Raw genomic sequence first — 15,102 nt, 5'->3', positions numbered from 1 at the left:
TCATCTTAGTCAAACTGTGTGAGGTGGTGCACCTCATTGTTTTTTTCAATTTGAATTTCTCTAATCAATATTGATTTGGAGCATTTTTTCATATGTTTATATATAGCTTTAATTTCCTCATTTGAAAACTGTCTATTGATATCATTTGACCATTTATCAATTGCTGAATGACTTATTAACTTTACAAATTTGATGAAATTGTCTATATATTTTAGAAATGAGGCCTTTATCACCCAGTTGTGAAAATTGGTTCCCAGCCTTCTGCTTTCCTTCTGATTTTGGCAGCATTGATTTTATTAGTGCAAAAGGTTTTTAACACAGTCAAAAACATTCACGTTATAATTTATAATGTTCTCTATTTCTTGTTTGGTCATAAATTTGTCCCCTTTCCATAGTTCAGCTAGAGTATTTCTTGGTCTATTAACCTATCTATGATCATCCCATATCCATTTTGACCTTATTTTGGTATAGAGTGTGAGATGTGGGTCTATGCCTAGTTTTTGCCATATTATTTTCCCAAAAATTTTTAAAATTTTTTTTTTATTTTTAACAATTTTTGTCAAATAATGAGTTCTTATCCCAAAAGCTGATACCTTTCGATCTGTCAAAGAATAAATTACTATAGTCATTTACTGCTGTGTCTCTTTTGAGCCTATCCTAATCCTCTGATCCATTATTCTATTTTTTAACCAGTATCAGGTAGTTTTGATGACTGCCGCTTTATAGTATAGTTTTAGATCTTGTAGAGCTAGGCCACCTTCCTTTACCTCCCCCCCCCATCAATTCCCTTGCTATATTTGACCTTTTTGTTGCTCCAGATGAATTTGTCATGATTTTTGCTAACTTGATAAAACACATATTATGGTAGTTTGATTGGTATGTCACCGAATAAGTAATTTAATTTGGGTAGAATTTTCATTTTTATTATTATGACCTCAAGCAATTGACATTTTTCCTATTATTTAGATCTGATTTTTTGGGGGGGGAGAAGTGCTTTACAATTTTGTTCATACCAGTTTCTGGTTTTGTCTTGGAAGGTAGACTTCACTTTCTGTCTCTTGGTCTTTGTTGTTCATATGTAGAGATGCTGATGATTTATATGGTTTTATTTTATATTCTGGTACTTTACTGAATTTGTTCATTATTTCAAGGAGTTTTTTTAGATTATTTTCTTGAGTTCTCTATGTATGGTATCATCATATCATTTGCAAAGAGGGAAAGCTTCCTCATTGCCAATCCTGATTCTTCCAATTTTTTTTTCTTCTCTCATTTCTAAAACTAGCATTTCTAATACTATATATTGAATAGTAATGGTGATAATAGGCATCCTTGTTTCCCCTCTGATTTTATTGAAAAATGCTCTGAGTTTATCCCCATTACATATAATATTTGTTTGTTTTAAATAGATACTATTTATTATTTTAAGGAAAATTCCATTTATTCCTGAACTTTCTATTGCTTTTAATAGTAATGGATGTTATATTTTTATCAAATGCTTTTTCAGCATCTATTGAGATAATCATGTGATTTCTCTTTGTTTTCCTATGAATATGTTCAAGTATGCTGAATATTTTTCTAATATTGAATCATCCCTGACTACCTGGTACAATTCCTACCTGATCATTTTCTATTTTCCTAGTAATAACTTGCTGGAGTCTCATTGTTAAAATTTTATTTAAGATTTCTTTGGTCAATATTCATTAGAGACATTGATTTATAATTTTTCTTTGTCTATTTTTATTCTTCCTGGTTTTGGTATCAGCACCAGGTTAGTGTCATAAAAGAAATTTGGCAGAACTCCTTCTTCTATTTTTAAATAGTTGTGTAGAAATGGAATTAATTGTTCCTTAAATGCCTGATAGAATTCACTTGTGAATCCATCCAGACTTGGAGACTTTTTTTTAGTGAGTTTTTTGATAGTTTCTTCTATTTCGTTTCTGAAATGGAGGTAAGTAATTTATTCCCTCTTCTGTTAATCTGGGGAGCTTGTAGGGTTTTTTTTAATATTCATCCATTTCACTCAGTTTATCTGATTTATTGGCATACAGTTTGGCAAAGTAGTTCCACATTATCTCTTTAAATTCCTTCTTATTGGTGGTTAATTTACCCTTTTCTTTTTTGATACTAGTAATTTGGTTATGTGCTTTCTTTTTTTTTAATGAGAGTAATCAAAAGTTATCTACTTTTATTGTCTTTTTTCATAAAACAACTCTTAGTTTTATTTATTAGATCAATGGTTTTCTTGCTTTCAGTTTTATTAATTTCTCCCTTGATTTTCAGAATTTCTTATTTTTTATTTAATTGGAGATCTTTAATTTGTTCTTTTTTTCTAGCTTTTTTAGTTCCATACTCAATTCATTGCTCTTCTCTTTCTCTATTTTATTCATATAGGCATTTAGAAATATAAAGTTTTCCCTCAAAACTTCCTTGTCTGCATTCCATTCAAGCTCCAAACTTATTCAATTGCATTTAAATTCACAATTTTAAAAAATAAATTACCATAAGCATTCTTTCACAAGATTTCACTTTGAAATGTCTTTAATCTATTTTCATAAGTATAAACAACATTATATTTAGAAATTGGCTTCTTGAAAAAAAACAATGCTAACCTATGTGTCCATGACATTTTAGCACTTAGAATTTAAATGATGCTTTCATAAGTCTATTTGCCTTAAGATAGTCAAAACTGTTTCATGTTTTTATATAACTTAAAAATGTTTGCATATAGAAAAGAGAGAATATTTAATAATCAAAGTTTGCAATTAAGAACTAAAGTCACATTAAGGAAAATTGTTTATGTGTCCTATGTGACCCTGGGCAAATCACTTCACACCATTTGCCTTAAATTCTTTATATATAAAATGAGTCTGAGAAGGAAATTACCAACCATTCCAGAATCTTTGTCAAGAAAACTCCACATGGTGTCACACAATCTTAGTCATGACTGAATACTGTGTAGTTTTAACTATAGTTTCATATGCATATGTATATAGATATGTTCATAGATAATTTTATATGTACATGTAGATAATTCATAAAGATTATCAGTGCACAGAGGTGGGAAGAGACAGGGAAGTAAGGGAAAAGAAGAAGAAAATGAGGATTAAGTAAAGACGAAAAGGAAGGAGATAGATTGGAGACAGTGCAAGAGAGAGTTAAGTAACTTAAAAGTTTAATAAGATTTTGGGGCTATTTATCTAATTTTATGATAAAATTATTCACTTCCATCAATTTTGCAAAATTTCTCATATTAATATTTATAGTATTCTTGCTATTACTATTATTCTTAGATAAGGGCTAGACCTATGATTTTAATGATATAAGGAACTAATTAAGTGACAGTATTAACTCCTTACTGCTCTATAATTTGTAGTCTTAACTGCCTAAAATGTTGAGCAATTAAGTGACCTATACAGAGTCATAGAATAAATATTATAGTTGTGGTAGAATGAGCATCAAAACTATGTATATAGCAGCAGTTAGGTGGCACAATAAATAGAGCACCAACCCTGAAGTCAGGAGGACCAGCATTCAAATCTGGCCTCAGATACATAATAATTACTTAGGTGTGTGACCTTGGGCAAGTCACTTAACCCCTTTTCCTTGCCAAAAAAAAAAACAACTTTGGGTATTTCCTCAGCTAAGGCAAATTGTAACCTATTAGCAGACTTAGTAGAAAGGACAAAATGAAAAAGGAAATAAAATCACCTCCTTTGGCCAACCTGAAAATGAGCCTTTCAGAATTTAACAAGGTTAATGATTAGGTATAGCTGAAATATCCTTCCCTGGGACAATTCTAGAAACATTTGTAAGTTTCTTAAGCCTCTGAAAACTTATATCTTATTGTCATAACTTTAGAAAATCCAGATTAATGCATACCATAATAAAGTATTGTCTAAGGACATCAGAACTATCATAATTATCACCATCATTGATTATCGAGTTTTCATAGCACTGTGGAAAAGTCAAAATGGTGACAAGGGAGATTAAGGAAATCATTCAGTCTTGGCACTAGTTTTGATAAGTTATTTTTAAACTTCAAGTGAAATTTTTTGGCTTTAATTCTAATTACCATGTCTTAATAGATCTAGGTCATGCTATTAAACTTGGTTTCACGAAAGCATAAAACACAAAGCACAATCTAAAGAAAATGCCTAGATGGAATGACCCCTCTTACAATCTAGAATGCTGCATCACTTCTGTGATGAATGAGTACTCTAATTCATAAAGAAAAAGGTAATCTTTTTTGTTCCCAGAATAGAACATCATCCTGGAGCACAACTCACATACTTTTATGATAATATCTAAGGAATAACTTATGTTTCAATATGATGTGATGCAGTCCTGTATATACATTAACCTCTGATTTTTCCAAAATAACCAAAAATTTCATACAAATATATTTGTGCATAATGAAATTTGAAAATTCTGTTGCTCCCCATGACTATATGGCATCCTGAAATATTCTTCAAATTATCCATTTTTTTGCTATAAAATTTGCTATAAAATATAATTTATTATGATTCCATTCTTTGAAACATTAGGGAATTTCTAAAGATTCAATTAGAATCATTTATGGACAAATATAATAATGTATAGATAATAGTTTTCAGATGACAGCAGTCCTAATGAGATTATTCCAACTATTTTCATAGTCCATCCTCTCTCTGCCTAAAACTGGCAAGTAAGTTTCCTCACCAATCTTCCAAGATCACGATTGTCATTGTGTTAGTCAGCATTTTTAAAATAAAGTTGTTTCAGGTTAAGAAAAAGAGAAAGGAATAAAAATGTGGAACTTATTACAAAAAACTGAACATTAAAAATTATCTTTGCATATAGATAGAAAAATAAATTTCTATTAAAAAAAAGATGCTTTCCTATATAATAGTTTAGTTGTTGTCTATACTTTGGGGAGGGGTGAGGTAGGTGCTGCTCTATCACCTCTGAACTAATTATTGTGGTCTAAGATCTCTTAGGTGTCTCTGAATCTATTCCTTTCATAGCATGGAACAATAATGGAACATTATTGATTGGAACATAGGTGTTTCATCTCATGATCTAATTTGTTTAGTAATTCCCCAGTTGATGAGAACATTGCTAAAATAAAAGTTATTGTACAAATTATTATTTTAATATTAATGTGATACAGCATAACTTGAGAGTTGGTATTACTAGACTTCTTTTCTATCCCATCTATAATTTCCATTAATAATCTTGACTAAATGTAAAGACCATATGAGATTGCCTCTGTTGGGAAGAAGAAAGAGGGGGAAAAATTGTAAAACTCAACACCTTGCAGAAAAAATTAGATTGGTAGAGAGAATGAATGATGGAATGAATGGTAGAAACTACCATTGTATAATTGGAAAACAAATAAAATATTTATATAATGAAACAAAAAAGAATCTTGACTATTTCTGTACATGATTTGTTATTATTTCTTCTAGTTTAATAAAATGATTTTAGTCTTATATGACACTAAATCTTTAAATTAATTTAGGTAATATTTCAATTTTATTATAATGACATGGCTCAAATCTGGACAATGAACATCTCCCCAGTTATTTGTCTCCCTTTTTTTATAATGAGTATTTGATAGTTGTATAACTTCTGAATGCGTCTTGGTAAATATAATTCATGTTGTTTCTATAGTCTATTAGTTAGAAAGGAATATTCCTTTCCATTTTGTTCAGATTTGATAATACAAAATAGACTGTGATTTATATCCTGATCATTTACTGAAACTTTTTCAAATTTTAGTTGAATCTTTTAGATCTCTCTAAATACACTATTCTGCAATTCTGTTTCTTCATTTTCAATGCTTATTTTCTAAATTAATATTTCTTATTTTACTCCTAAAACTGAGTTCAGTGAGCTAAAAAGAGGAAAAATTTAGAAAGAAAGCGACTTTAATCAACGTACTTGTGCATATAGGATCAAAATTTGTGTGTTCTCTTTACTCAAAAAAACCAAGATTTTTAATAAGTATTTTAAAATATTGGCAGCTATCTTACTTTCTTGTCCAACATGAATATTTTCAAGGTGTGCTTAGTGAATTCATTTAAATACATTCAAAACAGTCTATTTCTGTTTCTAAACAAAGGGCAAATGGCAGGAGGAGGGGTGAGTCCATGTTCTTCACTGTAGGAAAAGATAAGACTAATGGAGGATTGAGTCATAGAGAAATTTCAACAAAAAAGAAGCAGCAGAGGGCACCAAAGAGCAATGGTTTCTTGGGGACTTCTTTCAAGGTGCTAACAGGGTTCCCTCTATCTATTATAAAATTCTTAGACAAAAAAAAAAAAAGAGAGACATTTGGAGAGAATTTTTAAAAAGTCTCATTTTTCAAAAAACAAGCAAAACTACAGTTGTTTTGATTTGAAGATAAGCACTGAAGCAAATGCAGCCTCTTGCTTATCACTTGGAATATGCAGAATTTCAGAGTTGGAAGTCTCATATCTTCAAGAATTTCCTTTCAAGCATATCATTAAAAAAAAATCTCCTCTCTAACATATCTGACAAGTTGTCATCCATCCTTTACTTCTAGCTTTCTAACAACTGAAAGCCTGTTACTTACCTGGAAAAATTAGGATATTCTCTGTACCTTATAAGCAATCTAAGTTTTCTTCTTTGTAATTTACTCTTATTGGGTCTAGCTTTGTTTTCTGGAGCCAAATAGACTAAACTGAATCTTCCTTTTCCAGGACAGGTCTTTAGAGAATTGTGAACAGCCATTACATTTCACTCACTTTCCTTTTCTCTAAACTAAACTTCACCAATTACTTCAATAATATATATGTGTGTGTGTGTGTGTGTGTGTGTGTGTGTGTGTGTGTGTGTGTGTGTGCTCATCATTCATATACTAACAATGTTAAACCTTCTTTAATGCATACTAGAAACATAGCAATGTTCTTTATTAAATGTGATGCTCAGAATTGAACACAGGGTTTCACATTGTATATATTCTGTAGGATGCAGCTAATCTATTAATTCCAATATTGCCTCCTTATTCATCGAAACTATTATTTTGGGGTGTTAGCATTTTTACTACATTGATTTCACATTTTTTGGTAAAATTTTAGAATAATGCATCTTGTACTTTCATTAAAAGAGGCAATGCCTTGAACCTTCAACCTCTTCTTTATTCTCACACAAAATACTTATGAGACCCCAATTTTTTTCTTTTTTTGCATCTTTTATGATAGACTTTCTGAAATCTTTTCTTTCATAGTGTGTGCACAACCACAAGTGTGTATATACATACAAATACATATATATATATATATATTCAATGAATTTTTTAATATTCTCAATTCCATCTGCAAAATTAGATAGCTGCAAGTCCTAAAACATATCTTTTTGCTGTTTCAGATATGATCACAATTTATTTTCTGAAGTATCAGTGGTTTTCAGAAATAGCATTTCTTATTTTAATGTTCAAAGAAGTAATCTAATTTATATTTTTCTTGCTTTACAATTTTTTAATCTAAAAATCTTTTGTAAAACAGTTGAAATTAAATGTTTGTATGGATGTTTATGCTTGGGCTATGAAAATAAAGTGTTGAAGATGATTTTAACCTAAATGTTAGTTAAAAGAGAAAACTTTCCAAGGAAGCATTATCTTGGCAGAGTCATTTTCACCTGTGTATACTCAAAAAGTGAGAGACTCTTTTGATAATTGTTCCAAGTCTCTGCTTTATATTTGACACTATTCCAGCAGTATCAGACATGCAGCCTCCCACACTCCTAGGTGCCAGTGAAACATACTGAAATGTAATTTGGCAATATTTAACAAAATAAATAAATATATAAAAGAACATAGATAGTGTTATTATGTGGCATTTACTAGTCAATATGTAGTCTATAGGAATGATTATGTATGGCTTAGATTGCTCATTTCTATTTGAGTTTGGATGACCTACAAAACCCAATTATATTTGTTTCTAGTAGTGAGTAATCAAATGTTGCATATATTATTATTCAGTTAGATTGAAGATTCCTTTTTATATGTATGCAAAACCTTAATTATGCTTCTGCATTTCTATCCAGGTAAAGAAGACTTAAGTTTACTTTCTACCAGATGATTGATTAATCCAATGTCTACATCCTAATTATAAGGATCCAGATGAAAACCTCATAAAACAAAAGAGGTTGGTTTACTTGTTCTGGCAAACCCCAATTACACATGAGTTATGTTCTTAAAGTACATTTGGAAATTAGTCATTTGGAACTTGGAATACATTTTTTTGCTATGACAAATAATGCTTTCGATGATGATTAGCTTCCCAAGCTAACATTCACAGAATAACTAATCCAATACATTACCGTGATGTGGAGGAAGACCTTGGGTTATTAAAAATTGTATATGTGAAGTGTATCCAAGCTAGAAAACCTTCAAGAGGTATCTTAGTGAAAGGTTGTATCTACTTTTTTGACCATCAGCTTAGGATCACAAGAAGGCTGGCTATTATTAGATAATAGAATATAATTAATGGCATATTTTTATGGTAAATGAAAGAGATTAAACCACATAATCTCTTTCAGTCTTCAGGGACCCACTTTTTTCTTCTACAGTTAAATCGTCAATGTGAAGAAAAAAGGGAACAGAAGGTACAGAAACATGCATTTTTAGACCATCAATACATATTAACTTAACAATTAAAAATCTTTACTTTTTATTCTGAATTTAATGAACAAAAAAGAACATGTTCCACTAGATTTTAATCTATGAAACTAAGAAAAATTATTACAGTTTGTTTTCTGATAGATAATAAATTCAGCATGCTACTTGCAAATATTGTCTGAAGTTCCTTTTCTTCTTTGTATTAAAATAAATTACAATGATTCTTCTATTTTTTCTTGCCCATCCTATCCCTACCTTATTTCTCTCAATGTATTGAAAAAGAAAAGAAAAAAATCTTTATTACAAGCATAGTTGAGGAAACAAATCAATTCATTTATCCTGGTCAAAAAATATATGTCTTAAATCTATACATTGAAACCATTTAAATGATAATTTAATTAAATGATGTCTGTGAAGAAATACATTATTGCTGATCAAATTGAACAAGAGTTCTTAAGTCTTTCAAGAAGTATTAGTATTCTTAATGGGAGATTTCTCTCTAATTACAAGCAAGTGTATACTATTAGATGAGCTGAATTCCATCCATCTCTTTGTAAATGAAATCAGAAAATAAAAAGTAACTAATTAAAAGATTTCACAGTTTCTCTTCTAAGAGATATATGCAAGTTTTGTAATTGGATTCATCATTTTCACAGAGAGTAAACCATATCACTTTCCAGACTATCTAATCTCACCTTGCAATATTCAAAATAAAAGTATAAACAAACCCCCATGATGATAATTGCAGCCTATGTACCAAAGTCTGTTGCAGAGGATTAAGAAGCAGTAAAGTTGAACAAAGATTAACAAAGTTCACTCATCAAATATATGCTAATAATGGTCAGTTAAGTGAAAATTATGTCATGGCTAAAGCTAATATCAGTTCATTTTCAAAATAATGTTAAAAAACTGTGAAAAGCAAAGGAACAGAAGGCAAAATTTCAGAAAGCTTAGTATGATGGCTGATTAAGACAAGTTTCCCAAAACATAGAGACATGAACTTGAAAGAGTACAATTACACTGGAAGGAAAACAGATTTGCTGGCAATTCTACAGAAGGTTAATTACAACACCCAAATGGACTAAGAATGACATTTGGGAGGATGAAGAAAGAATAACTACCAAAGAGAAGAAATCTGTCTTCTAGTTGGCAAAAATTTCACTTTCTTCAATGAACTATTTTTTCATGATAAAGTAAAGCAAAGAATAATCCAAAAGAAAAGGGGGGACAATCTGTAAATGATTTTATTGTCAATAAATCAACAATAAACAAATGATTATTATGCAAATACTTTATGCTAGTTAAAGTGGATAATTCACAAAGAATGAAGAATTTCTTATTCTTAAGGATTCTGAATTCTAATTGAGGAGATAAAAAATAAACATGAATAAATTTAAAATAAAAAGATAAGATTTATATTATATATATATATATATATATATATATAATATATAATAGCTAAATAAAGCATCATTAGGGAGGAAGAACACCAGCAATTGGGTATGGCAGTTGGTGGAAGGAAAGGCTTCATGTAGGAAGTGAGAATTCAGTTATATCTTAAAGGGCAGAAAAAAGGTGACATGAAAGATAAACTGCTAGCACAAGTATTTATTTTCTCACTTTTTTATGAATAATTTCTTCACATAGAATATGATGAAATATTCAAAAGAAAAAATTACCACAGATAGTCTTATAGTGAAGACCACATGTTCATGGATATGTAAATGACTGAGAGGTATAGAGAATACAGGAACCCTTGTTTTTTTTTTTTTACTAACTGCTTTTTCTTTTGTAAAAACATTGATATTCCAAAAACAGTCTTAATGTATTATCTTCAAATAACATGCCTCTCCTATATGTTAGGTTAATACATAATGCTTTATTAGATGCAATCAATAAGATAATTTGATGAACAATTTTCTGAGTATCACTTTCTAGTAATAACAAATCAGAAATACATCTAGTCATCAAAATATTGAATCAGTTATTAAGCATTTAAGTGACTATGTGCTAATCACTGTGATATGTTCTGTACGTATAACAAAAAAATGAAAATCTCTGCTCTTAAGGGGTTCATTATATTCTAGCAATTGTCTTGGATTCACTAAATGGAGTTTTAATTTAATACAGTCCAGATTGAAGAAGGGTTTTTCTAAATTTTGAATTCAGTTTACTAGATGTTGGGGCAGATATTATCCACAAAGCATTATGCTACTCATCTGTTATACAAAGTTAAAATAAAGCATAATCCTTATTATTTAAATTGCTTACATTTCATTGAGTTTGATAGTCTCCAATTCATCAGAAGTTCCTATGAATTTTTTTTCTTTTTTGACATGAGAAATTTCAAAAATTCTGTCAAAAGATTCTTGGCTATTCAGAAAAGATATACTTAGACATCCACAGATCATAGAGTAAACCACTGAAGACTACCTATTGGCCAGATTGTGGCAAATAAATAGATTGATAGTTCACTGAATAAGTCCTCCAAATATGATAAAGTTTGCCAATGGATAAGTTAAGTTGGGAGCTTAACAGGAAAAGAAAGTTGAACTGGAAAACTGCATCATTCTTTCCATGATGTCAAGTTGTGCCCTGCTAGAAAAAAAAAGTGATTTTTATGCAATTATTCTGCTGATATTATATGGTAAGAAATCAGGAAATACAATGACTCCAAGAGATTCAGAATTTCATGTGTCTCAAAAAAAAGACAACATATTATCAAGAAAGATTTCTTATGCCAGAAGTCATGGGAAAGAAGCCATTGTATTTGGGGGGCAGCTATATTGCACAGTGGATAGAAATCTGGCCCTGAAGTCAGGAGGATCTGAGTTCAAATTTGACTTCAGATACTTAATACTTGCTTAGCTGTATGACCTTGGCCAAGCCATTTGACCCCATTGCCTTACAAAAAACCTGAAGGAAAAAAATCATTCTATTATAGTCAGAAGTTATTCTGTTAGTGAAAAAAGAAATTGAATGATTTGTCTAGTAGGAATAACAAATAGGGAGGGCCTAATCATTACACTCACAACCAGAAAATCTTAAAAAGTAAAGAAAGACCTTTAGAAGATCAGGTAGTTATTCTATGACAGGGTAAGAATAAATATTGCATGGAATAAGAAGCTTTGACTAGGTTGTGAAATTTGGCAATGGACTGAATATTGACCATGAATCAGTAAATCAATTAATTATTATGAGCTGAGTCCTGAAAGAAGAAAAGTCACTGAATGCCCCTTATCAAGTTATATAACATCTCAGACCCTCTTTTTTTCATTTATAAAAATAAGGGAATTATAGCAGATGAGCACTGAGATCCTTTACAACTCAAATTCCATGAAGGTTTCTTAGTGTTACATAGTGGTGCAGTGAATGGCCTTATAGTCAGGAGGACAGGATTTCAAATTCAGCCTCAGACACTTGACTCTTAACTAGCTATGTGATCCTTGGGCAAGTGAATTAATTCTGATTGCTTCACATCCAGGGTCATCTCCAGTCATCCTGATTCATATCTGACCCCTGAACCCAATTGACTCTAGAGGAGAAAGTGAGACTGGGGACAGCACAGCCCCCCTCACCCAAATCCAGTTCATGTGCTAGACATGTCATCACTCCCTGATATCATGATTTTCTTCAAAAATGGACAACCATAGGAAAAATGTATTTCCTAAACAAAGAGGCAAGTCTAAGGGGAAAAAAATTAAAATTGTTTCTTGAGCATATCCTTCCTCCTTTTCTACTTTCTAGCCATTTTCCCTTTTAGATATTAAGATGACCTCATGAAATCCTAAACCCCTTTTCAGATACCATGTAACCAAAATTGTTTCATGTTCCTATTTACTTCTTTCCTTAGCTTCAATCAAAATCCCAATTCCCATTCCCTTATAGCAAAGTAACTTGGGTGTTCAAGGAATAATCCATTGAATAATTCACTAAAAAAATGAATGACTGTAGAATCCCTTTACCCTTCCTATGACATTTGCTTTTTAAGGGGTTCCTGTTAATTAGAATGACTATTTAATGATAGAATTCCAGGTACTTTTACAAACAGAATCAAGGAAAAATGCACATAGAGGAAAATGAGGATTGTGCTTTGATAATGTCTATGGTTCCTTCTAGTTTTAAGATTCTATATTAAAATGTAAGATATTTTGGGACTAGTCACATATAGGAGAAAAAAATTCTGTACCCTTGTGAGTTCCTCTAAAGTATTCCTGACTAGCAAATAAACACATACATATATTTTAAATTCCATTATTTTCCCACTGTGTTTCCTAAAAGCAAAAACGGGACTTTTGGGGAGTGGGGTGATGGAATGGAAGGAAATGGACTTATGATGATCATTAGTATATATAATTGTTTGCAAGTTAGGTATATTGCATGGAATGTTAGTACGTTTGTCACCTAATACAATATAGAGGGGGGGAAGGAATAGATTAAGCATTATTAATTGCCTACTATTTTCCAGGGAACTGTGATAATAAATGCTATAACCATAAATATTAACTACTTCAACCCTCATAAAAAACCTGGGAGGTAGGCAGTATGATCATTCCCATTTTATAACTGAGAAAATTTAATTAGGCAAAAGTTAAAACTTGTCCAGGGTCACAGAACCAGGGAATGTCTCAAGTTGTATTTGCTCTCAGGTCCTCCGACTAGATTCAGTGCTCTATCCACTGTGCTCCCTAGTATATAGGATCCATGATGCAAATATATCTATAGGTTGTAGATATATATAGTATTTGACACTTACTAGATGCTTAATAAATATCTTTGGATTAAATGATTAAAAAATGCAAAGCACTCATTTTAATTTATGTCATCTTTCTGTGTGAAATTAGAAAACTAATTTGAATTTAAAGTTAGTGTGATATATTCTCCACAGTTCCTATTTTTAATGCATGAGGCTAATAAATAGTGGCAACCAAAATTAACTGAGTAATACTATGCTTTTCTCCCTTAGGAGACGACATATGTATTTCTTCAAATGAGATTTATTTCATAATACTGGATAAAATGAGATGCTTGCGGAAACGTTCAGCAGTGTCATTCTTAGGACTTCTTGTCATTTGCCTTCTGTTCATGAACCTGTACATTGAAGATGGTTATGTCTTGGTAAGTTTCTTAGATAGATTAAGTTTTATAGGAACAGATTCTATCAGTTCTCCAATTTGCAGCTTAGTCAAGCAAAAGGCAAATTGTCTCTGGAGAGGTCATTGTCCTAGGATTTAAGATCTAGGTTTCAAATCCTATCTGAAATGTTTACCTCTTGGGTGACCTTGCATATACTTAGCCTCTGGGGGCAATTTCCTTAAGGGGACTAAAGGAGATGACTACATCTAGGAGCCCATTATCTTAAGTTAGACCCTCATCTAAGAATCAACCTCATGATGTTCCTTAGCTTGGTAAACAATTACTGAAAAACATTTAATCACAGAGATGAGTAAACTCAATGGGACAGTGTCTGGATTATCTATTTTTTTCTATCATTTTTTTGTTGTTGAATGTTGACTGAGTTGAATAATTATTTAAGTAATCTATGACCTTATAGTATTAAGATGATACTTGTGTATATTTGGGTCTAGAGGGGTCTTAATTTGCATGTGCCCAGACAGCCCAGCCAATGTTTGTAGACTCATTTAGAGCTATTTAATTTACTGGAATTATTGGTCCTTATTGAAATATAGTAAGAAAACCAACTCTTGCTGCATTAAGAATTAATTATGCTTCCTCAAAGCTCCATTGCCTTTGAAGTACCTTTTAATGAGTATTACTGTTTTGTTTAGTCAAAGAAAATTGACATTTTCCCTCCCTTTATAGGGTGTTGACATTTGAATTGATTTTTGAATGGCCCTAAATAGCCCAAATTGGGCCTACATACATATCCATGTTTCTTGATTAAGCTTCAAGAGACAAATATACTCAGATATTCAATGGTTTGGACAGGCAATTTTGCTTCTCCTTTATAAATGAATCTGAATGAGAAATGGGAGATAAGCACAAAGATATTATTATGGAATCATCTTTTATATCAGGTTATAGAAACATATCCAGGACTGATTCCACATTCAACAAATTGATGATAGATTTCTTGTTCACCATAATCCAATTCAGTCAATGAATGGTAATTGAGATAAGCAGGATAGAGGAAAACTTTGCTAATAGTGATTTAATTAAGAAGCTGATACACTAAAGGGGCTGGCCATGAATGCTGAGGAATGATTCTCTTCTCTTCTTCACATTCTTATTGTTTGTAAGTCTGGAAGACTGTGGTGTTCATGGATGGGCAGTCCAGTTTAGTAGAAAGGACACAATTTAGAGTAAAAAAAGACCCTTCATTTGATGAACAATTATGAGATTTTACTATGCGACTGTAGACAAGTCACCTGCTTCCCCAAGCCTGTTTCGTTATCTATAAAGATGGAATTATACACTTCTTCTGACATTAAATAGTAATGAAATCGGATCATAAATCC

At 31.1% G+C, this 15,102-nt stretch overlaps 1 protein-coding gene across 2 annotated transcripts in view; it reads left to right on the top strand.

The window, feature by feature from the left end:
- LOC141511763 (alpha-1,3-mannosyl-glycoprotein 4-beta-N-acetylglucosaminyltransferase C) overlaps nt 1-15,102 on the top strand; it is a 414,197-nt gene that overhangs the window by 380,216 nt on the left and 18,879 nt on the right. For both annotated transcript variants that reach the window (XM_074220812.1, XM_074220813.1), the window contains 2 exons: nt 8,050-8,150; nt 13,590-13,741. In XM_074220812.1, coding sequence (XP_074076913.1) covers nt 13,643-13,741 — 99 coding nt within the window. In that variant the 5' untranslated portion in view covers nt 8,050-8,150; nt 13,590-13,642. The remainder of the gene's footprint in view (nt 1-8,049; nt 8,151-13,589; nt 13,742-15,102) is intronic.

The sequence above is a fragment of the Macrotis lagotis genome, chromosome 2 (genome assembly GCF_037893015.1).
Source record: "Macrotis lagotis isolate mMagLag1 chromosome 2, bilby.v1.9.chrom.fasta, whole genome shotgun sequence".
Classification (NCBI taxonomy): domain Eukaryota; kingdom Metazoa; phylum Chordata; class Mammalia; order Peramelemorphia; family Peramelidae; genus Macrotis; species Macrotis lagotis.
Note: the sequence above shows the minus strand (reverse complement) of the source record. Positions and strands in the feature narration are given on the sequence as shown.